The sequence below is a fragment of the Myotis nattereri genome (assembly GCF_964212035.1).
Source record: "Myotis nattereri genome assembly, chromosome: 11".
Lineage (NCBI taxonomy): Eukaryota > Metazoa > Chordata > Mammalia > Chiroptera > Vespertilionidae > Myotis > Myotis nattereri.
In genome coordinates, this window is record NC_138086.1 from 67,528,168 (window position 1) to 67,553,165 (window position 24,998).

Sequence of the window (24,998 nt, forward strand, 5' to 3'; positions counted from 1 at the left end):
GTAGAGAAAAAAGGTTTTAAACATTGTATCCTAGGGAACCGTTCGCCGTCAGTCAGAATTCTGCAGTTTAGCTCATAGATCTCAATTGGTTTTCATCTAAAATACGCATTTTTATCATTGAAGGACCACGATTTGTTTAGCCACGACTGGCAACGCTGCAGTTCCTGTGTGAAAAGGCTTTCCTATTGTCTCAGGCTAGCAGAGGGAGTAGCTTCTTTGACAGCGATGTTGTATTTCACTGATATTATTGTCTTTTTTAAAAGCCCTCTTTCCATGACTTCATTTTCACTTTCATAGAGCAGAGACGAAGTACTTCTCCAATATTTCTCAGATTATGATGAATCCCTGATATTTAAAAAAATCACTATTATGACCAATTTATTTTCATTAAAGAACATAAATCTTTTTAGCATTCCTTTCTGCTTATCTTTCTTTCCTTATTCTTTCTCCGTGTATCTCCGTTTGCTTTGCTTTTCGTTCTGGTGGTGGTTGCCAAATTTTATTTCTTTAGCAAGCTCTAGAGGTTTCTGTTTACCTTCATTGATCTATGGTTGATCCCCCAGTAAAATTTTAAGGCTTGGCTTTCTTCCCTGCTGTTATAAAATTTCTTCGGGGGGGGGGGGGTATCCACTGTCGACAAAAGAACCTCCAAACCTATAGAAAAATGTTGTAAGAATTTATTTGAGCCCAATTTTTGAGAAAGTACTCAGAAGCAAAGTCTCAGTGGATTAAGAGAATCCCGTGGAGAGTGGCAGTTTTCCAGTTCTTGTTCTTCCTTTAGAATTAAAGGAGAAACAGGAATTTATGGTCCAACCATCCTGTGTGGTTACTTTTGGTCACAGCGCATGTCAGGTCTGCCATGTCGCCCCCTGAGCTTGTCAGGCTCATTACGTAGCCCCTTTCCATCCACACCTTGGTACTTACTTGTAGCTACACATATTTAAGAGCTAAATGCCTCTGAGGTTAGTTTGTCTTTAGTATGCCCTGAATGAATGAGGCTTCACTCTGCCCGTTTACCGCCCCTTACAGGAGTTCCAATGCAAATAAGCCTCACCTCCCTGCCCTCGTAGTCAAATAAGGGAAGCGGGGAGATCAGTCGGGCACACAAGGTCACGCGTAATCGCCTCCCTGTGCTGACTCTTTCCCTGTCTGTAATTGCTGTGTCCCGAGCACTAGCCATTCAATTTCCATCAGGCTTGGGAGTAGTTCCGTTGTTTGACAAGAGGAAAACATGGTTGAAAGCCTCGAATAAAGAGTCTTGCAGCTTGTAAAAGCAATTTCCAAAAATGGAACCCATCCATCATAAACAAAAGCACAAACACATGTAGCAGTTTACAGTACGTTTGGTTTCATCTCAATTAGTCTTTCTCCCCTGGACTAGAAATCCAGTCTAGTTTGCCATTAATTTATTGAATCTGGTTTCGGACAATGCTTCTGTAGTGTAGCTGCACGTCCCGGTACTGTCCTCTGACATTTTCCACGTGTTACAAAAGGATAAAAAAACATTTTTTTGAGATTACGCTTGCGTACGCTCTAATTTGCACAGTTCACAGCTACTACTTGTGCAGTAATTGCTTTATGCAGCTGTAATCCATAACCTGTGAAGACAGCACATCATCTAAATCCCATTCCAAATAATATCTCTGTGTAGTGATAGCTGTGAATTTACCCTGTACAGCTGTATCTCTATAAATATAATTCCATGTATTAATAGTCACAGAAAGACTGTAAGTGAGCAACTATTTTTATGAAACGCACCACTATGGATAAATTAACTTTTACAGAAATCTTGTTTACTGTATGATATTCTAAAACACTGTCAAATAAAATATATATCCAAAAATCTTTTCTTTTTCCAACTATATAGGCTGCGTGTTAATTTGAGTAAATACTTACTAGAATTTAATTTTTTTAAAAGGCAGTTTTCACAGATTTTTTTTTGAAAAGTATACGTTTAATGCCCCAAACAGGACTTCTTTGAAGCTTGAATCTAAATGGAGCAGAATTATAAGGGGTGAAAACTGTTGACTTTTTTCGCCCAAGTAAATGGAGAGTTTTCTTATAGATAATCTGGTGGGTATTTTCCTGTCGGCCAACTGCATCATTTATGGATTGACAGTATGTTTCTGTTGCTTGCTACATTGATTGATACTGAGCTTTTTTTCAAAAAGTGATTTAAGCTATCAATCAACAATAAATTTCATCACATTTTTTCCTGAAATTTTTTTAGACAAAAATCCCAAGGAGTTTATGCAGAAGCCTTAACTGAAGGTAGTGAACAGCAGTGTAGAGGTCCAAAATGAATGGCCGAATGTACCTCTTGCCATGTACTACAATACGCGCCTCTGGGAGAAGGGAGAGTTCTCCATGGTAATAAGATGATGGCTACCCTGTCGTCAAGGAGATTTCAATCCAAAGAGACAGCCTCAATCCCAGTCATGTCGAGACTAATGGCAACAGGAGGCCTAAGAGTACAAAAAATTATTATTTTTCATTCCAATATAATTTTTAAAAAATAAAATGAATCAAATTAGAAAAAGGAAGAAGCTGACATGAAGTGTAAAATTAAGCACAAAAGTTAAGACATTTGTAATAAAAATATTCTTTATGAACTAATCAGAGAATGACCAATTGCAAGCTGAAAAAAAAAATAAAGATTTACAAAACAATGCAGTTAACAAAACGGGGTATAACTATTAATGCACAGCTAATTACTATTTTAAAAGAAAAATCATTAAGACATCAAAAAAGATTATAAACCAGAGGCCAAAGCAATGAGGACAGGGACAGAGCAGGACTAGGGCGAAGGCAAGTGAGGCACCTGGCCAGGGCAAGGGCCTTATCATGAATCAATGTCTCCAGGGTCAGGCAGGCAAATACGAAACAGTGAGGAGAGCCAGGTGGGGACAGGGCCAAGCTGTCATTTTGTCAGGTCCAAGTCCACTGCGGAACCATCTCTCAGTTTCTCAAGAGAAGCAAAAAAAAAAAAAGAAAGAAAACGAAAAAAAAAAGCCATTCTTTATTTGAAATGTTATGGTTTTTAAAGTATGACAAGTTTAATTCACATTTTTAAGAAACACTGAACAAAAAGACAAAACACTACAACGAACCATCTGCGGCCCAAGTCTGGCCCACAGCCCACCAATTTGCAGCTTCTGTTTTGGAACAAAAGCCAGGCGTTCCGCAGAGAAAGCCTCGCTTGCATCAGGCTCTGATTCACCTTCTAAGCCAGTGGTTCTCAACCTGTGGGTCGCGACCCCTTTGGGGGTCGAATGACCCTTTCACAGGGGTCGCCTAAGACCATTGGAAAAACACATATATAATTACATATTGTTGTTGTGATTAATCACTACGCTTTAGTAATGTTCAATTTATAACAATGAAAATACATCCTGCAAATCAGATATTTACATTACGATTCATAACAGTAGCAAAATTACAGTTGTGAAGTAGCAACGAAAATAATTTTGTGGTTGGGGGTCACCACAACATGAGGAACTGTATTAAAGGGTCGCGGCATGAGGAAGGTTGAGAACCACTGTTCTAAGCAGTCGATCTTCCAGACCCTAGGGGCCATAAAGCGGTGGCCCTTGTGGCCCTTGAGGGTCGCGCGTGCCTGGAGTAGCTTACAGTGCGTGTTCTAAGTGTGAGGCGCTCCGCCAGAAGCCAACCGCTGCTCCTGCAGTAGCGGTGAATTCGCTGTGAAGCTGAAGAAACTGCAGCTTGCAGGAGCCCTGAAGCTTGTTTTATATTTTATATTCTCTTTCTTAACAAGTCTCCCCCAAGCTGTAAGCTTGGGGCTCCCCAAAGGTGAATCTGCCCATGCCCTGTTGATACTGCTGGTTTTTTTTTAGGCCAAACTCACAGCAAAATCAGACGACCTAACTGCTGAGGAGTTTGGAATTAACAGAGATTTCTTTGTCAGACAACCATAGGGCCAGACAGGATGCCTGTGAAATCACCAGCGTGCTTTCCAAGCCTTAAAATAGTCAGGGTCCCACGTCTAATGGTACGTTCTGCATCATGTCTAGTTCATTTAAGGCACCAGATAAATGTGTAGAGATCATGATTATCACTAGCTGTAGTCATAATAGCTGTCGTTGTAAACATTTGGGTATAAACAAGGGGGGAGCCACATCCTACAATTAAACTGGCCCCTGCTTGGGCATTTGTGGCATATCACCCAGGCAGCTCGGTGACCCGGGACCCCATGAAAGCCAGCGTCCGTCCCACCGCCATGACGAGGGGAGCTGGCCACCACAAAAGAGAGCCGTATCTGTTTTGAAGAGTTTGATGAGATCTTTTCTGATGAAATTGTCTCTTACAGAGTGATTTTCCCTGGAAGAAGCTGGGAATCTTTTGAGCAACAGAGTAACCTTGACTTTCTTTCTGAGGTGGCAGGCAAATTTTCTAAAACCCTAACAAGTTTGTGCAAAAGGAAATGAACCCCTCTCCCCCTCTGTGATTTTGTCCCAGGTCCGCTGCCTTCTCACTGAGAGACAGCCATTCCTATGGTACCCAGAGACTTTGTGGGGACCACGCAGACAGGGCCAGCCCAACCGGAATCCATTTCTAGAACTATAACTTCCGTTTTTATGCATTTCAAACCTGGGGACTGCCAGTTTTCCATTCCCACCTGCCCTATACAAGTACAGTACCCTGGTCAATAGAGAAGAAAGACGGACCTATCACCTGCCCTGCTTTTTACTCTGGTACATCACCTCAAGGTGGAGAAATCTTTAGGGCTTTAAGCAAAGAGGCGATTAGAGAAGGTAGGCCTCCTGAGGGAGAATCGAGAGAGCAAAGCAGAGCGCACCAGTGAGAAGCATCTGAGTGGGCAATGCCTGCTTCCGTCCAGGAGCGCCAGTAGGGTTCGTAGCTAAGAATTAGCGCCCACATTTATTTGAATTTTAAAATAAAGTAAGATTTTTTTCTGATTCGGTGTGTAACTTGGCTATTTGCCTAGCTATACCAACTTAGAGAGTGCCTTTGCCAGTTAGATTATATGGCAGATATCTAACAAATTAAATGAGTTAAATGTGCAATTACAAAGTTTAAATAATATATATAAATCATGCATACAAGAGAAAAGACATCCTTTGAAATACTTAAATCTGTGCTAAAAAGTAGTAGATGTCAAGTTAGCAATGAAATCCAGAGTTTTGTAAAATTATTGTAGGGGCTACATGAGCTAAAAGGAGCACTCACTGGGATAAGCCTACTTAACTCCGCTTAATAAAAGTTTAACGAGAGTGGTGAGTGTCTGCTATATACAGCATTACAGGTGCACAGAACACAGCCCCTATCCTCAAGTGGCCTATAAGCTAGTTAGGAGCCTGAGACAATTCACGCAAGGAAGAATGCAGAATGCGGAAAGTGTGACGGAGGAATCGGGATGCTGTAGGAGTGGAAATAGTTGGAGGCAGTTAGAAGTCGTCCTGTAGAAGCGGCATCTTAGCTGGGGTTTGCAGGTTGGGTAGGATTTCGGAGGCAGCGGAGGGAGAAGGAGAGAACAGCAGGGGGAAGGCCGGGGTGAGGGAGCTTGGAGGGGTGTCAGAGACACAGCAGATTGTTTCTTTTGACCAAGACTGTATGGGGAGGCGGTGGATTAAACAACGGGTAGGTTCAAGCACATTACAAATGCCGTTAGGGAGCAGTGGAGCGTCATGAAAGGATTCTGAGCAGAGAGAAGATAAAACCAGCACTTGGCTGTGGGAGGAAGTCCCGGCGGCCCCGTCCAGGCTGAAGCGGAGGTGACGTGGCCGGTGCTAACATCAGTCCGGTGAGAGGTAAGGAGACCTGAGCACCTGGGATGGAGGGGAGAGAACGAGGGTTCTCGAGGAGGTCAAACTAGCAGACCTCAGGCTGCTGGGAGGCAGGGCCAGGGGCAACCACGGCTTCAAGCCTGAGTGGAAAGGCAGAAATGGGAGGAGGACCAGGTCACTACGTTTTCCGACATGGAAAGTGTGAGGGGCTCTCAGGTCTCCCAGATGGAAATATTCATCCAGCCAGTAATCATAGACTAAAGACGGAAATGCTCCCAACAGAATGACGCTCGGGTGAGAAACTGAGTCTATCCCTTGAGCCCGTCTGGGCCTCACTCCGGAGATTCTGATATCATTGGTTGAGGTGGGGCCTTTTGGGAGGAGGGAGACCAGCACAGAAGAACAGTATTAGCATACAAAGGGTGCTTTGTTTCAGAAAGCAGGGATTCTGGAAAAATTTAACTTCTCTCTAAAGTCTAGGTGCCACCAGGAAAGACATGAGCCAATTTATTTTCCCAGTCCTTAACAAGAAATAAAGGTGAGCTGCCGTGGTTCAAACACAATGGAATAGAGAAATTCACAGACTACTTCAAAACAGACAATCATGTACACCATCCTCTTCAAATTTTAAAGATTAGCAGAGGTCATAAGATTTACTGACACACCTTCCAATTATTTCTGTATTATCTGATCATACTGGGAACACCTCAATTCTTGCTTCTTGATCTGGATTTCCAACTCCGAAAGGCACAACTTGCTTTGTGCCTCAAAGCAAGCTAATGGGCTAATGGGAGCAAACGAGTAGCTATAGGATAAACACTGAGAATTATATATATGTACACACACACACACACACACACACAGACTTGCACAGGAACACATACATACACAGACATACCCAGAACTTCAATTTTATATTTTTTGTTGTGAAAAAATAACTTATGTACTTAAAAAGTACATACAGACATATGGATAGCTTACTCAATTTCAAAGCAGACACATATACAATTATCATCTAGGCTGAAAACAGTGAGGAACTCTTTTAAGTCTGGCACAGATTAAATGTCTGCTATATATGCATTTTAATTATTGTTGTTATTACTATTAATTGAGGGATATATAAACATTTTCAGTGGTGCTCTGGAATTCTCATTCAACAAATATTTATTAGGCGTTAGCCATTTGCCAGGCATGGTGCAAAGTGCTGAGACCCTAACGGTGAACACCCCACAGAGAGCTTACAGTCTTCTAGCCACCAGGAAGCTAACTCCACAACCAGCCACACAACTGCAGTGGTAATAAGAGCTACACAGGAGAAGTGAAGAAGCCAGAGGTGGGTCCAGCTGGGGCCGGATGGGGCGGGAGGCACAGCTGGAAAAGCTTCGCCTAAGCAACTGGCTGCTGGGCTGAGAGCTGAACATGGGCAGGTGTCAGGTGGGGGAGTCTGGGCCTCAGGGAACAAGGTGACCAACCCACCCCAGTTTGCCACGGACTGGCCTTGTTTGAAAACTTGGAGTTGATGTCCCAGCAACCCCTCGGTCCTGAGCAAATCGGGCTGGTTTGGCCACCCTAGAGGGAAGGGCTGTGGACCAGGCTGGCAAATCTGAGGGCCGGGTAGGTGCTGGTCGCCTGGAGGGCAGAGGCTGAGAGAACTTGCCAGCAGGAACCTGGTGATGCGGGGTCCAGACCTCCCAGGGCCTAATAGGGCCTCCATTTGAGAGGCAGCAGGGGGCCACTGGCCGGTTTTCACTGGGCAGAACGACCTGAGGTGGTGTGGGATTCCTGCACACAACACCCCCGCCTGCGGGGGAGACCTTTATGCTCCCTGCCCCCTGCCTCTCTCCCTGGACCTTTAGTCCCTCTTTCCCTTCCTCTCCACCCTCTGCGGGAGGTGGCAGCCCTCCCAGGCTGTTTCCCCCAAGTTCTGTCTCGGGCGGACGCCAGCCTCTCTGGGAGGACGCAGGAGGCCTTGCAGGTGAGTTGGCAACGATGCAAAAACGTTCCTGGGCAGGTGTCTGATCGGTACGCAGGCACAACTCTTATTCTGTGGGTTCTCTGCCTTCCCCCACCATCCTGGTGGAGACTGCAAATTCATGGCCTGCCTCTACAGTTAGCCTTCACACTGCATGTGAAGGGAGCTCAGTGAAGGCTCGCCGAGGGTTGGATACTTGCTCCTTGATTGGCCTCATCTCTAAACCCAGTATCGTCTCCCTTGAATAAGAATGGTTTTCATCACGGTAAGTGGCCCTGGCTGGTCAGAGTGGACAGTTTGCAATTTTTCTCAGGTTTGCTGTTATTTCCGCAAAATTCTGACAGAGGCGCTCGGTGTTGTTATTTGAGCACCACTTGGGATGAAGGCTAGCTCCGCCGCTCACCCAGGCGCTGCATCCAAAATAAGGCCAATAACTATTTCCCCTGTCTTTCTCCTGCTCATGCTCAAGCCCAGCCTCTTCCCAGAGCCGGGGCGGGAGGAGGGGGGGGGTGCGGGGGGTGCGGGGGGGGGGGCGGGGGGGAGAGAAGGCAGGGAGGCTGAGTGGAGGCCTGAGCAGGGCTTGGCTCTGGCTCCTATTTAGGGAAGGGAAGGGCAGGGTCGGAGCAATGGGGACAGAGCAGGCCTTCTGGTCCCAGCCTTCCTTGCTCAAACCCAGGAGAGACTCTCCACTAGTATCCATGGCTGAATTCTAGCTCTCTGGGGCCAGCTGGTCGGAGTTTCTTAGATTAACTTGGCATCCTCACCGTAAATGTTTGCTGGAAGCATCCAAAGGCCTCTGTGGGTTTTGAACTTGGACTAGTCCAGACTCCCTCTGCCTCTCTGCTCTAATTGCGCGCGCCCGTGCGTGCACACACACACACACACACACACACACACACCACGCATCCCATTTGACCTCCTGCCCAGGCTCCTGTCAAGCAGCCATTAAGTGGCGTACTCTTGGCTGTGCTGCTCCAGTCAACCTCAGCCCCGCAGCCAGGGCCCTGACACCCAGCCCCTGGCCGCTTGGATGAAGAGACTCTGAGCTCCCTGCAGTGGCCTCCACGACCAAAGACCCTCATGGTCTGCTCTCCACCAACCTTCCCTTCAGGTGAGGCAGGTCATTCACAACCAACCCCAAAACATGTTTTCGCTGTTTTTAACCTGAGTCAACAAATGCAAGCCACGCATTTTTCTCTTTGCCATTGTCAAGGAGTTAATGGTATGAGGGCTTGGTGGGGTTTTAAGGTATAGTTGAGGATAGATCTCTTCAAGCACGAGGAGGCATCTGGAACACATTAAGGGTGGGCAGCCAGAGGTGATTTTGTCCTGATTACTCTGCCAGCACACTCTATTTTCTTTCTTTTTCTTTTTTATTGCAGAGAGGAAGGGAGAGGGAGAGAGATAGAAACATCAATGATGAGAGAGAATCATCATTGGCTGCCTCCTGCACGCCCCCTACTGGGGACCAAGCCGCAACCTGGGCATGTGCCCTTGACCAGAATCGAACCCGGGACCCTTCAGTCCACAGGCCGGTGCTCTATCCACTGAGCCAAACCGGCTAGGGCTGCCAGCACACTTTCCAACAGAAGCAGTGAACTGTCGGAACCACTCCCAGAAGACTCGCTGCTGTAACAAGTAAACCCTCCCTCGGCCCGCAGAAGGCTTACTTATCACTCAGCAGAGTTCAGCTGTTGCTGGTTGAAGAAGAGCTTTTCTCTTTAGTGGTTCAGAGGCCCATGTTCTTTTCCTTCTGTGGCTCCCTCTAGCCTTGTTTCTGAAAGAGTGGTCTGGGTGCCACCCGCACTGGCACCTGAGGGAGCACGTTAGAAACGCAAGATCTCCAACCCCAGCCTGGGCCTCCTGACCAGCCCTGCATGGTAAGATCCCCAGGATGTGGTGACCCAAGCACACAGAAGCTGAGAAGCTCTGCCCGAGGCCCTCAGAACCCTGTGCATCCAGACAGCAGGACAGGCAAGAGGGGTGGAGCGCGCACGGCCCCCTCTCTGCTTCACTAAGTCCCACCTACAAATGACAGGTCACTCCCAAGCCCTCTCCATTCCTGAGAACTAGTCGTGTGGCCACAACTGGACACAGCGGACGCCGGAAACGTTGTTCCTGACTGGGCAGCTGCCTGGCAGCTACCCCTTCACGGTATGGAACTGAGAGGACAGACTTCGGTGGACAAGCAGACATTTCCGACTCACAATATTTTTTGTGCTTTTTCCATGGGAAGGAAGATTTCCCCCTCTCCCCTAGAAACCGCCCGGGGGTAAGATGACAGGGCAATCTTTCCAGTTTCCTTTGGGGTTTTTCTGTGGGTTCCCGCCCCCAGCGTTACTGGGGAATAATTGACAAATAAAAGTATTTATATTTACAGTGTACAATGTGATGATTTGATGTATATATCCTTTGCGAAAGGATTCAGGCTAATGAACACATCCATCGCCTCCCGTACTTAACTGTTCGTGTGCGTGGTGAGGACTGCTTCCAGCAGATTTCAAGGATACGCAGGGTATTAGGAGCCACAGCCACCAGCAGCTCCCTTTGTGAAGCTGGCCCGCCTTCTCCACCTTCACAAAGGAGGCCGCAGGGTCACTGTAGTTAATAATACGGTATCGGATCCCTGAAGTTTGCTCGGAGAAGATCTGTGTCCTCACCACACACACCTCCTCAGAGAGCAAGCAGCCAAAGGGAGACACTGTTTTGACAGCAAACACCAGGCCCTATCCCAAGCCCAGCACCAGGCCCTGCACCACATGTGTGGGCAGAGGAGAAATAAGCAGGACTCTATTAACAGAAAACTTTTTTAAAAATACATTTTTATTGATTTCAGAGAGGAAGGGAGAGGGAGAGAGAAAGAAACATCAGTGATGAGAGAGAATCATTGATCTGCTGCCTCCTGCACGCCCCACACCGGGGATTGAGCCCGCAACCCGGGCATGTGCCCTGACCGGGAATCGAACAGTGACCTCCTGGTTCACAGGTGGACGCTCAACCACTGAGCCACGCCGGCTGGGCTAACAGGAAACTTTTGATGGTGAGACTCCCGAAGTCAAATATGCAGGCTCTGAACAAGTGCAGAAGTCGCACTGAAGGGATTGTAAGAGGAGAACATTTGGTCCAGGTCAGGAACAGTAACAAGTAGTGAGGAAATTAGCATTTGATTAGCATGAGCTGTGTGTCCAACACTCTCACATAGGCTGTCCAGTTTTATCCTCCAAAACACTGCTTTGGTTAAGGACGCGCTCTCTCATTCCAAGACTTATTGTAAAGCTACACAGAATGTCTCATCCTTGGCACAATTAACATTTTTGACTGGATAATTCTTTGCTGTGGGAGACCGTCCTGTGCATTGTAGGGTGCCACCTACCAATTATGACAATCAAAACCATCTCCAGACATTGGCAGATACCCTGCAGGGTAGGAGGAGACAACATTGTCTCCAGCTGAAAACCACTGAGCTACAATAATCAAGACTGTGAGGTATTGGCAAATGACAGAGACATAGATCAATGGAACAGAATAGAGAGCAACACATCCACACATACACAGTCAATTCATTTTCAACAAAGGCTCAATGGCAATTCCAAGGAGACAGAATAGTCTTTTTAACAATTGGATAATCACATGCAAAAAAAATAAAAGGAAGTACCTTCATGCATATTGTGCATGCATGCCTCAGAGATGTTGCAGGTTTGGTACCAGGCCACTGCCATGAAATGAATATTGCAATAAGGCAAGTCACATGAATTACTTGGTTTCCCAGCGCATATAAAAGTTATGTTTATACTATAATGTGTTGTGTACAATAGCATTCCGTCTAATTAAAAATACTTTATTGCTAAAAAAATATTATCGATCATCTGAGCCTTCAGCAAGTCATAATCTTTTGCTGATAGAGGGTCTTATCTTCAATTTGTGAAAAACACAATATCTGCAAAACACAACAAAGGGAAGCACAGTAAGAGGGGGTGTGCCTGATCCCCTTGTCAGATTCCACTGACTGATCGTGCTGCTCCGTTCAGCTCAGTTCAACTTGGTCCTTTCTGGTTTCCTGCCTTCTGGACCTGGCCTGGCTTAAACCCATGACCACATTCCCTCCTTTGCACCTTGCCCCTCTCTGCTCTATGCATTCACTTCCCTAAACCACAACCCTGGTTCCATCCAGCTCTCTGCCTATGCCTCCCTGTCTCCACACATGTTGACTCTGCTCAGAAAAGAATAAATTCATGACCCCTAACCTCAGGTGGGCCTTGTGTGTGCCCAGCAAACAGACAGGCATTTTCTGGTCCGTTCTTGGGGATCAATCCATTCCCATCCCACTCTCATGGGTGATTATTTCTTGCCTTCTCATTACCCCTGCAATCACTAACACCTCCTCACTAGCCCCCACTCATCTTCGCTCCCAGCAGATGACTTCGCTTCTGCTTCCCTGACAGTGTAGGAATTCCCACCGCCATAGTTTTCAAGGCCTTGCCTCGCATTAAAAAATGCATCCCCGCCCGGCAGCATGGCTCGGTGGTTGAGCGTCGACCTGTGAACCAAGGTTTTCTCTCATCAGCTGATCAATGGATTTCTCTCCTCGTTATGTTTCTATCTCTCTCTTCTTCTCCCTACCTCGCTGAAATCAATGAAAATATCTTCAATGCATTCACATTATGTCTCAGTACACACACGTACTCCCACATACATACAGTGGGGCCTTGACTTACGAGTGTCCCGACTAATGAGTTTTTTGAGATACCAGCTGTCTCTCCGCCGATTTTTTGCAATGAGTTGATAGAGTAATTTGAGTTAACAAGCTCCTTAACGAGCTCGGTCTCGGAACGAATTAAACTCGTAAGTCAAGGCCCCACTGTAATTTAAACAAAGGTTTCACAGCATAGCACGTATCCTTTAACATGCTCTGATGGTTTTCCGTTCTGCAGTATTCCATTTTCTAAGATGGGGATAAGACCCACGGATGAGTATAGCGATCCCCTGCCCCCACCCCGCACCCCGGGCAGTCCTCCTCGAAGACCAGTCCTCTCCACGGCCGGGCACCTTCCAGGCTTGGGTTGCTGTGCCTTTGACGTTGTTCTTCCAGGTGAAGCTGCTGAGGGCATCTTCCGTGCTGCCTGGAAACAGACCCGTCCGCCTTAGCAGCTGGGAGAGCTGCGGCCCGGCTGGCGTGTTCTTGTGAAAGCGAAGTGGCTGGCGGTGAGTGTGCCTGACGGAGAGCCAGCGCCCGGCTCGCAGCTGAGCCGCAGCCACACAATGGGGCTGATGTCACCGTTTTCCGCAGGAGGGTTCGTACGTCTCAAAGACTCTACAACAGCGGTTCCCAAACTTACTTGGCCTACCGCCCCCTTTCCAGAATAAAATATTACTCAGCGCCCCCTGGAAATTAATTTTTTTTTAATTTTAATAGCAATTAAACAGAAAGATATATGTATTACTGTGTCTACCTTTTTCGTAAAATATAGTAAAGAAAGGTGTAAATTAGAAACATTGAAGTTTGAAATTATGAAACTACTTATTGAACTCAGAATAGAAAGGTAATACAAAAAAAGTTAAAACAAATGCACCTGTGGCCATCACCGCCCCCTGGATCGCTGCAGCGCCCACCAGGGGGCGGTAGCGCCCACTTTGGGAATCACTGCTCTACAATATCCCAACAGCTGCTGCCGCTAATCTTCCATTATGGTCATCACTCAGATGTCTAAATGGTCTCTGAGACGCTGGCATTTGGTGCTTGAATCTCTGATTGTAAAGTGTTTCCCAAAAAATCACTAAAACATCAGCCACCTTACATGGTTCCAAATGGCATAATTCGTGAAGCTAATGAAAAATGATGGCAAAGCACTGTTCATAGAGTGCAAACTAATCAGTGAAGCCCAGAAAAGCCGATGTTGATGAAGTGCCATTAGGTTTCGGCATGAAATGCCACCTGCGGGAAAATCTGGGTCTCATTTGCCACTTTGCAAGTAGTTTTCTATTTATTTGAACGTGAAATGAATCCAAAGGGTGGTAGAGGATAAAGATGCTGCCCCTTCAAAATTGATTTTATTTTAAATGTATTTGCCCTTTTTTAAATCATGTGGTTCAAGAGAAATTTTTTTTTCACCAATAAACCCTTCTTTTTAAAAAAACAACATTTTTTAAATGTATTTTTATTGATTTCAGAAAGGAAGGGAGAGAGAGAGAGAGAGAGAGAGAGAGAGAGAGAGAGAGAGAGAGAGAAACATCAATGATGAGAGAGAATCATTGATCGGCTGCCTCCTGGGGATTGAGCCCACAACCCAGGCATGTGCCCTTGACCAGAATCGAACCTGGGACCCTTCTGTCCACAGGCCAACGCTCTATCCACTGAGCCAAACCAGGTAGGGCTCAATAAACCCTTCTTAAGTTTTCTTTCAGAAATGCAGCCTGAAGGGGGGAAATGCCCAGCAACCTTGCTGCCTCCACCCCACCACTCTGCCTGGGGCTTAAGGTGCCAGGAAAGGAAGGTGCTGGGAGACAAAGAACTCAGAGAGAGACCAGGAGTGACGAAGGGTTCCAGAGCTTTCTTTTTCTCTCTCCTCTCCTTTTTGACCCCCATTCTCCTCACCTTCCCTGTGGGCTGTGCCCTCTTTATGTGATTTTTTTCTAAGGTCAGGTGACCTCCTCTCTCTTCCCTTTCGTGTCCATTAAAACATTCCTGCCTTGGGTCTCCCTCCGGTAGGATAATAGGTAAGTTTAGTGGATTTCTCTATTCAGGTAACACTTTTTGTCACCACGAGGAAGCAACAGCCAAGCCCATCGTGTAGGAAATTCTACAGGACAAATGGCCGTTTTTTTGCCACCACGTGAGTAGCATGGCTGTGGGGGGAATAAAGGTGTGTTGGGGAGAGAGGAGGAGGAGCTTATAAAATAAGAGACAAAGGACATGTTCATCAGATACTTTCAAAGTAAAATGGATCTCCAATTACCCATCACCCAGCTTCAACATTTATCAATATTTTGTTCTTTGGCTTCAATTATCCACTCCACTGATGTTTGTTTGTTTGTTTGTTTGTTTTGTGAAGAATTTTGAAACAAATCCCAGCGTTCACATTATTTCATCTATAAATACTTCAGTATGTATCTCTTACAGAAACATACTTTGGCAAGAAGACTTCATCCTTCCGCGAGGGTCTCCACTGGGGTATCTCTGTGACTGAAGGAGGGTTTGCTCTAAGGACATTATTGACATTTATAAAAAGCATGTTGCTCCTCTATACAAACCCACAGGATAAATTCCTTCTGGGCTTGGCTTAGGAAAAACACAATCTCAACAAAATCCTGAAAATTCGGTGCATAATTATTATTTTTTTTATACAAGATGTGCTAGGAGCTCGGAGACAAACCCCAAGTCCAATCATGGCACATGTCTGCACACTACAATATGAAGGTTTGTATTAATGTCATTTCCAACCCTAATCTGTCCCTCTCCTTGTTCCTTTCTCTTTCTCATCTACTTCAAATCCGTGTTACCTTATTGTATTTGTGTATCCCTGTCAGCAGAGATGTGCTGGTGAATGATTCATAACTGGTTCTCTGAAAAAATGCATATACATAGATAGACAGATACATACATATAATTATTACAAATTTTGCTATTGTGAATGTTTAATGTACAATAAGCAAATATCAATAAAATACACAATGCTTGTTATTATAAATTTTATGCAGCCAATTAATTCTCATAGAATGTTTTTGTTGATTTTTGCCCAACTCTTTATCCATAGCTAACCTATGGTTGAAATCAACAATCAAGAATAGTTCAGCCCAGCCAGTGTGGCTCAGTGGTTGAACTTCAACCTATGAACCAGGAGGTCATGGTTCAATTCCCAGTCAGGGCACATACCTGGGTTGCGTGCTCAATCCCCAGCGTGGGACATGCAGGAGGCAGTCATCAATGATTCTCTCTCATCACTGATGTTTCTAACTCTCCTTTCCTCTCTTAAATCAATAAAAATTTAAAAAAGAATAGATCAGACATGAATGTTGGCTGATATTTTTAAAGTCCTGGAAGTATATTTCCTCATTCTTTGTGCTATTCAAAACATAACTGCTGTATACATGACATATTTTTAAGTTTATTCTGCACTGTTAACATTCTATTCATCATTTCATAAAGTCTAGAGACAATCGGTAAAGCAATAAATACAGCCTTGATTTGTAGTGTTTGCATATTTGCATGATGTAAATATTCCCACTAGGGCCAATTTCAAGATACCAACATGAGGCTGCTCAAAGTGGGTTTAGGAAAATGTGCAGTAAGAACCATTCTGTAGCATTTTCACCACACAGATACAACAGGTATAAATAATAGAACAGAAAAAATAATAGCGAAGCCCTGTCTGGCATGCTCAGTGGTTAGAGCGTCAGCCTGAGAACCTGAGAAGGTCTCGAGTTCCATTTGGTACCTGAGTTGCAGGTTCCCTGCTCCAGTTGGGGCACGTGAGGGAGGCAACCAATTGATGTGTTTCTCTCGCATTGATGTTTTCCTCTCTCTTTCCTCTCTCCTCCTTCCCCCTCCATTCCAATCTCTGTAAAATCAATAGAGGGGGGGAAAATCCTCCAGTGAGGATTAACAAAAAATAATAATAATAGTAAAACATAATTAGGAAGTGATGAATATGAGTATTTATTACCTTTGTTTTTAATATACTTTATTTAATTGTAAGTTAATATAATTTAATTTTTAATAATGGCTGTATTTAACCAATGACTTGCAAGATTCCTGGAAGTTAAACAATAAATGTCGACATGGCCAACAGGGGGATGGGAGCATGAGTGTGTGTGTGGGGGGGAGGTTGGGGGTTAATGGGGGGGATGAGGACACATTTGTAATACCTTAACTAATAATAATAATAAAAACAATAAATGTCTGTACAAAATAACTCCAGCAAACCCCTGGAGCCCCCTAAAATAATTTCAGAATCCGTTGGGGCATAAAAACTGAATAGATCAACACACTTGTGGGGATTCCTCTTCTGCTAGGATTATGGATTGCTATTATGAAAATCCCCCCCTGAGAATACCAGATCCTGGATTACTTATGACACATGTACTTTTTAAAGTACAGCTGAATCACTTACAGTAGCCAAGACGTGTAAATAACCCGTGTCCATCAATGGATGAATGGGTAAAGAAAATGTCACACACACACACACACACACACACACACACACACACACACACAGGACTATTACTCTGCTACATAAAAGAAGGAAATCCTGATGGAACTTGAAGGCATTATGCTAAGGGAACTAAGTCAGACAGGTAAAGACAAATACTGCATGACCCCATTTATATGTGGAATCTAACAATGACCAAACTCATGGAAACAGAGATGAGATCGGTGGTTGCCAGGGGCAGGGGGAAGGGGACTGTACTCCCAGAAGACAGAGGAATCAACCAAGCGGAGGGAGCTCTGCACCCACAGGACCTGCACGAGGGAGGCTACGCTTCAGAAGACGAGACAGAGCGAGGAAGGACTGTGAGCAAAGACACTGGTAAACATGGAAGTAAATATAAACACTAACTGTACAAAATAACAGCAGTTTCTAATTTTTAAGATTAAAAAAGGCTTTGAAACACTTAACAATGGCTTGGAAAGGAGGAGCGGGGGCTCTGAGTTAAAGAATCAAATGTCCTGCCCTAACCGGTTTGGCTCAGTGGATAGAGCGTCGGCCTGCAGACTCAAGGGTCCCAGGTTTGATTCCAGTCAAGGGCATGTACCTGGGTTGCGGCCACATACCCAGTGGGAGATGTGCAGGAGGCAGCTGATCGATGTTTCTCTCTCATCGATGTTTCGAACTCTCTATCCCTCTCCCTTCATCTCTGTAAAAAATCAATAAAATATATATTTTTTAAAAAAGAATCAAATGACTGGCTGCTCTGAAAAGCCATCTTTGCATTGTTCCTGTGGCTCCCTCTCCGCTCGCTGCAACCACCTCCGCCGCGCGCCTCCTCCACCGCCGCGGACTCCAGCAGCTTCTTCGCCAGAGTCCTCCAACTCTTGCTTTTTTAGAAAAAATCCGCTGCATAGGATCACCGGCGTGCCCCACCATGTCAGACACGGCTGTGGACACCAGCTCCGAGATCACCACCAAGGACTTAAAGGAGAAGAAGGAAGTTGTGGAGGAGGCAGAGAATGGAAGAGATGCACCTGCGAATGGGAACGCTAATGAGGAAAATGGGGAGCAGGAGGCTGACAATGAGGTAGATGAAGAAGAGGAAGAAGGAGGGGAGGAGGAGGAGGAAGAGGAAGGTGATGGTGAGGAAGAGGATGGAGATGAAGATGAGGAGGCTGAGGCAGCTACAGGCAAACGGGCAGCTGAAGATGATGAGGATGATGATGTTGACACCAAGAAGCAGAAGACCAATGAGGATGACTAGACAGCAAAAAAAGGAAAAGTTAAAGGCCTCCGTGACCTATTCACCCTCCACTTCCCGTCTCAGAATCTAAGCGTGGTCGCCTTCGAGTAGAGACTCCCATCCACCTGCCTACCCACCCACCTCGGGCAGCGCCACCTGCAGATGACACGCACTCTCCACCACCCAACCAAAACCACAACGTGAATTTGCAACAGGGGAGGAAAAAAGAACCAAAACTTCCAAGGCCCTGCTCTGCTTTTTTTTCTTAAAAGTACTTTAAAAAGGAAAATTTGTTTGTATTTTTTATTTACATTTTATATTTTTGTACATATTGTTAGGGGTCAGCCATTTTTAATGATCTTGGGATGACCAAACCAGCCTTTGGAGCATTCTCTGTCCTACTTCTGACTTTACTTGTGGTGTGACCATGTTCATTATAATCTCAAAGGAGAAAAAAAACCTTGTAAAAAAAGCAACAACAACAACAAAAAAACAATCTTATTCCGAGCATTCCAGTAACTTTTTGTGTATGTACTTAGCTGTACTATAAGTAGTTGGTTTGTATGAGATGGTTAAAAAGGCCAAAGATAAAAAGGTTTCTTTTTTCCCTTTTTTTGTCTATGAAATTGCTGTTTATTTTTTTTTGGCCTGTTCGATGTATGTGTGAAACAATGTTGTCCACAATAAACAGGAATTTTATTTTGCTGAGTTGTTCTAACAAAAAAAAAAAAAAAAAAAAAGAATCAAATGTCCTTAATGTCTTATAAAAAAAGGAATTAAGATATGATTAGGGAGAAACCAAGATGGCGGCATAGGTAAACACCAGTGATTGCTGCCTCGCACAACCACTTCAAAAATACAACTAAAAGATGGAATGGACATCACCCAGAACCACAGGAAGGCTGTCTGAGTGGAAATTCTACAACTAGAAGGAAAGAGAAAAGCATACCGAGACTCAGAGGAGGCGCGGTGCGGAAGTAAAATACAAAGGTGTGGAGGTGAGTGCGGAGCGGGCTGGTGGCTGAGGGCACGGTTGTCTATTTCAATCGGGAGGGAGTCTCAGGCTCTGAGCTCCAGTTCTGGGCGAGTCTCTGGGGACCCAGACTCAAACGGGAGAAGCGGGACTGTCTGGCAGCCGTCGGAACTCGAGGGCAGCTTTCTCTCCGAGGTACTTGCAGCGGTTACTGGGACACTGAGAGGCAGAGCCTCTGGAGACCGGAGCAGCCATAACTGCTCGCTCCGCCCACCCTGTAGATCCTCTGGGACCCGCCTCGCCCAAGCCTTGCACAGAGGCATTTGCTGGATAGCCTCAGGCCAAGGCTAGATTAGCACCTCCCTAGAGATCAGGACAGAAGTTCTCCCACTGCAGACATAGCTGATTCTCAAAGCCAATTGGACTGGAGGTCAAATCCCCCCCAGTGTTACCTGCAACAATCAAGGCTTAACTACAACAAGACTGTGCACAAAGACCACTAGGGAGTGCACCAAGAAAGCATAAAAAATGCGGAGACAAAGAAACAGGACACAAATGACAGAAATGGAGGAAAGCAAAATGCTGGATATAGAGTTCAAAACCACACTTTTAAGGTCTCTCAAGAACTGTCTAGAAGCCACTGATAAATTTAGTAAGGCCCTTGAAAAGACTGGTGAAACCGCCGATAAATATAGTGAGATCTTAAAGAAATCTAATGAGACCCTCGATGTTGTGATAAAGGACCAACTAGAAATTAAGCATACACTGACTGAAATAAAGAATATTATACAGACTCCCAACAGCAGACCAGAGGGTTGCAAGAATCAAGTCAACGATTTGAAATACGAAGAAGCAAAACACACCCAACCAGAAAAGCAAAATGAAAAAGGAATCTGGAAATACGAAGATAGTGTAAGGAGCCTCTAGGACAGCTTCAAGTGTACCAACATCCGAATTATAGGGGTGCCAGAAGAAGAGAGAGAGCAAGATATTGAAAACCTATTTGAAGAAATAACGACAGAAAACTTCCCCTACCTGGTGAAAGAAATAGACTTACAGGTCCAGGAAGCGCAGAGAACCCCAAACAAAAGGAATCCAAAGAGGACCACACCAAGACACATCATAATTAAAATGCCAAGAGCAAAAGACAAAGAGAGAACCTTAAAAGCAGCAAGAGAAAGAAACTCAGTTACCTACAAGGGAGTACCCATACGACTGTCAGCCGATTTCTCAATAGAAACTTTGCAGGCCAGAAGGGAGTGGCAAGAAATATTCAAAGTGATGAATGCCAAGAACCTACAACCAAGATTACTTTATCCAGCAAAGCTATCATTCAGAATCGAAGGTCAGATAAAGAGCTTCACAGATAAGGAAAAGCTAAAGGAGTTCATCACCACCAAACCAGTATTATATGAAATGCTGAAAGGTATCCTTTAAGAAGAGGAAGAAGAAGAAAAAGGTAAACATACAAATTATGAACAACAAATACGCATCTATCAACAAGTGAATCTAAGAATCAAGTGAATAAATAATCTGATGAACAGAATGAACTGGTGATTATAATAGATTCAGGGACATAGAAAGGGAATGGACTGACTATTCTTGGCGGGGAAAGGGGTGTGGGGGATGCGGGAAGAGACTGGACAAAAATCGTGCACCTATGGATGAGGACAGTGGGTGGGGAGTGAGGGCAGAGGGTGGGGTGGGAACTGGGAGGAGGGGAGCTATGGGGGGAAAAAAGAGGAACAAATGTAATAATCTGAACAATGAAGATTTAATTTAAAAAAAAGATATGATTAAATCTGTACTTTGATAAGTTAAGTATACGTGTTAAAGTATCAAGACCAACACTAAAAAAATAGAAATAGAGGGTATAACCTCCCAACCAGGAAAGAGGGAGAAATGAAACAAATAAAGTAAGCAAGCCAGCAAAGAAAGGAAATCCACTCACAGATGGGAAGGGAGGTGAGGAAAAGTAGCTGTGTGTTAAATGGTGAAACTGAGGACAGTCACCAGGAGGAAGGGACTGACTTGGGGTATCTGAAAGAGGAGTATTTGTTCCCTTGACTCATGGACACCCATCCCTCTACCCCCTTAAGGCAGGCTGTCTCCAAGCTCTGTAGCCACCTGGCAGGTGGGCGGGCAGGTGGGAGCGAAGGGGGGCAGACAGAGGGCCTAAGCTCTCTAGACACTCTTCCTCTGAGAAGGGGGAGGCTCTGCCCTGTGAGTTCCAAATCCATAGACGTCCAGGAGCTCCTGAGCAGCTGTGGCTCAGTCCGATGCGCCCTCTCCCAGCTGCCTCCCTGAAGTCTTTGTGGGGTCACAGCACAGTGACTGAGTGTCTGTCCACAGTCCAGGCTCCTGGGGCGCAAGAACGATGAAGTGGATGGGCTAGACAGAATTGCGTGGCCCGAAGGCCAATCCCTGCCCACGCCTTTATGCAAACTCAGGACACAGCTATCACCTCTGCATTGATTTTCCTCATCTGTGCGAACGAGGAGGTTGAACCAGACAATTGGCCTGGTCCTCTATATCTCTAATAACCCTTGATTATGCTCTTCGTTAAATATGCATCAGATACATTCCATTGTAAGCTTTATTTGCTGGTAATAGTAAACTCTGTGCTTTGTGCGTAGCCCTTATAACCTGCTTGTAGAACATGTTCATACAAAACACGATAGCAGTATTCTCTCTAACAGCCTTGAATTCAGTTATTGCCTGTTTTCATATCTCTCTTCTAGGACCTCAAGTGAGACCTTTAAAAAATAAAAAAATAAAAACAAAAGAAGTGAAAACCCTCAGCGACTCTGCTTTACTTTGATCTGCCTCCTTGTGCCTTTCTTCGTGTGTTCAGGTGCATCTGAACTGTTGAGTTGGCTCAAATCTCTTTTAAAAAATATGTTTTTATTGATTTGAGAGACAGAGAGAGGAGGAGATAGGGAGAGAGGAACGTCTATGAGAGAGAAACATCAATTGGCTGCCTCCTGCAAGCCCCCTACTGGGATTGAACCACAACCCAGGCATGTGCCCTGAGAATTGAACTGGTGACCTCTCAATGCATAGGACGATACTCAACCAACTGAGCCACACTGACCAGGGCTGGTTGGCTCAAACCTTAAGTCCTCTAATGGACCTTTATCTGCCTGGATTTAGAAGCCAAGTCCTACTGACAATGCACTATTAAGAGTTCCAAAAATGACCTTTAAGTAGCTAAATTAAATGGTCGCTGTCCACCAGGATTCTCCTTGATTTAAGTGATGCTTTGGATGCGATCTATCACAGAAAATTGCTTCACTAACTGTCCTCATTAAGCTTTCAAGGTTCTGCACTCTGGTCTCTGATGTGTTCATTCCTGTCCATACCTTTCCCTCAGACAGGTTTAGGGCCCATCATTCTCATGCGGAGGGCACCCCAAAGCCTGATACTCCTAGTTATTCTCTTTCCTTAATACTTCTCAGGCCCAAATGTATCCACCGGCTTCACTAGAACAACAGTTGAGAAAGGGAGCCTCCTCTTGAATGACCATCCAACCTCCACCCATCACCGCCAGCCCCTCCTTGCCTCCAACACTGTGTTCAGGTGGATGGTCCAGATGCCACGATGTCAGCACCCAAGACCAGGATGCCAACTTCTCGCCCCCACCGTACTGGATTTATTCCCCAAACCTGCAAGAATATTCTCTCTCCTTTAAGGTCTTAGTGGTGTTCACAAAATTCTCACCTCAGTCTGACCACTGGCACCTTGTGTAATCTCAGTGAAACCACTCAGTGGTCAGGACCATCATGGTACTTCTGGCCACTTCGCATCACTATGCCAAGCCCATTTCATTCTGGTAGTGCTTCCAAGAGGGTCCATATTCAGCTGGTTAGCACCAGTAAGTTTTAAAGAGCAAGTTACTATCTATATCAATTCTCCTTGATCTAGGCCTATACCACACCAGTTGTGAAATGTGTTAAATATGGTCTGGAGGTAGCTGCCACTCACAATTTATAAATGAAGAGACTGAGGCTCTGAGTTACTTGGGAAGAGGGTAGGGCTCGAGGCATCCATTCTGCTGGTGCGGACCGTGGCCGAGGTGGGGTCCTGGAGCCAGAGGGGTGCAGCAGCTTCCTGGTCGTGGTCAAGACAGCAACTCTTTGGCAGCCCTGTTCTGTAATGTGGTCAGGAGGGTTGTTCCTGGAAGCCTGACCTAGAGTCTATTTCTTCAAAGCCTCCTAATTCTATAAAATCCCTTCATAAATGTCTTTGTGCATAAAGTAGTGCTGATGGATTCTGTTACCTGCAACTAGAAACCTGGACAGTATACCTAGTCACAGCTATGTCTTGGGCGTCAGAACTGAATTACAACCTGGCATTAGAGGGCTAGCACAGAAGATGGCGAAAAGTAGGACTAGTAGCAGGATGAAGGGAAATTGGAGATAAGACTAAAGGGCACTGTGGGCTTTCTGCTATTAACCTCCTGATAATAAAATAACAGAGCATAAAGTATTTTGTGGTCATTAAGGAGAACAGAAAGCCCATTCTTTTTTTTTTTTTTAAATATATTTTTATTGATTTTTTACAGAGAGGAAGGGAGAGAGATAGAGAGTTAGAAACATCGATGAGAGAGAAACATCGATCAGCTGCCTCTTGCACATCTCCTACTGGGGATGTGCCCGCAACCCAAGTACATGCCCTAGACCAGAATCGAACCCGGGACCTTTCAGTCCGCAGGCCGACGCTCTATCCACTGAGCCAAACCGGTTTTGGCAAAAAGCCCATTCTTGATTATGTTGCCTATGTCAGGATTAATGACCTGTCCTTCTCACTGTAGTTGTTAGACAACCTCATACATAGGCTCCTTGAGAGGAGCACCTTGTCTATTCAACTTGGTATCTGGAAACTTTATTTTGTCCTCTTTAGGATGCCCTGGTCTCTAGAACTACAGTGGCTTTGTGGTGGGAACTTAATAAATATTTGTGGGTGAATGAATGAATGACAGAATCCACCACAATGCCAGATGCAGAGCAGTTAATCAGTGTTATTGAAGATATGAATGATACTTATATTATCACCTCTAAGTACTTAGAGAACCCTGTCGGAAAAAAGTCTTCATCCTGGGGGAAAAAAAGATTAGAAAGAGAATCAGCAGTAATGAAGCCCTGAATGAGGGCCACAGTGGGCAGGAAGTTGACATAATAAGATCAGGAGACAGCAGGCAGGGAAGAGATGGTCAGATTAGGGAGGGATGCTTTCAAAATGTGGTCTTCAGCTATCCTGCACCACAATTACTGGGAAGCTATTCAACATGCAGACTCCTATGCCCCCCTCCAAGACACACATGATCACATTCCCTATTCAAGAGCCACCCCCCAAACCTTGTCCCTGTGATTCTCACTCATTCCAACTTGAGAACCTGAACATTATTTGCTGGAGGTGAAGATAATGGTTCGGCTATAGAGCTAACCAGAAGGGGTGAGAGGAGAGCCAAAACAATGTATTTTGAGTCTAGATATTGATCTTGTCTCTTCTGAGATGGAACTTCAGGGACTTAAGGGAGAACTGGAAACAGAGGTAGCAAGGAGGTATGTCAGTGAGGTTGTTTTAGGCTTCAAATATCAGAAAGCCCACCCAAAACTGCCTTGTTCAATAGCAAACGCGTAGTCTTCCAAAACTAAAACCAAAGGAGGACTTAGTCTCAGAATTGGCTCCAGATCCTTTCTGCTGCCGTTCTCTTTTAGGGACCACTGCTGATTTGGGTCATACTTTCTAAGCGAAGAGTCTTAGGAACCCTCCTGGCATCAGATGCTAGGGCTTCCCTGCCAAACGCTTTCCCCATAACAAACTCTGTTCTCCATTCAAAGGTCTTCACTGGTTGGCTCCAGACCACTCTTCTCCTCTTACTCCAGGGGTTCTCATC

The 24,998-nt window shown here is 45.2% G+C and overlaps 1 protein-coding gene across 1 annotated transcript; it reads left to right on the forward strand.

Moving 5' to 3' along the window:
• The first annotated feature begins 16,750 nt into the window (after positions 1–16,750).
• Positions 16,751–21,889, forward strand: LOC308527177 (uncharacterized protein). Its single transcript, XM_081102536.1, has one exon. It carries the CDS (start codon positions 17,818–17,820, stop codon positions 18,145–18,147), a length of 330 nt encoding a protein of 109 aa, XP_080958662.1. The 5' UTR covers positions 16,751–17,817; the 3' UTR covers positions 18,148–21,889.
• Positions 21,890–24,998: the final 3,109 nt, after the last annotated feature.

Excerpts from the sequence above, each read along its gene's own strand:
- LOC308527177 (XM_081102536.1), top strand. The coding sequence starts at position 17,818 with ATGTCAGACACGGCTGTGGACACCAGCTCCGAGATCACCACCAAGGAC.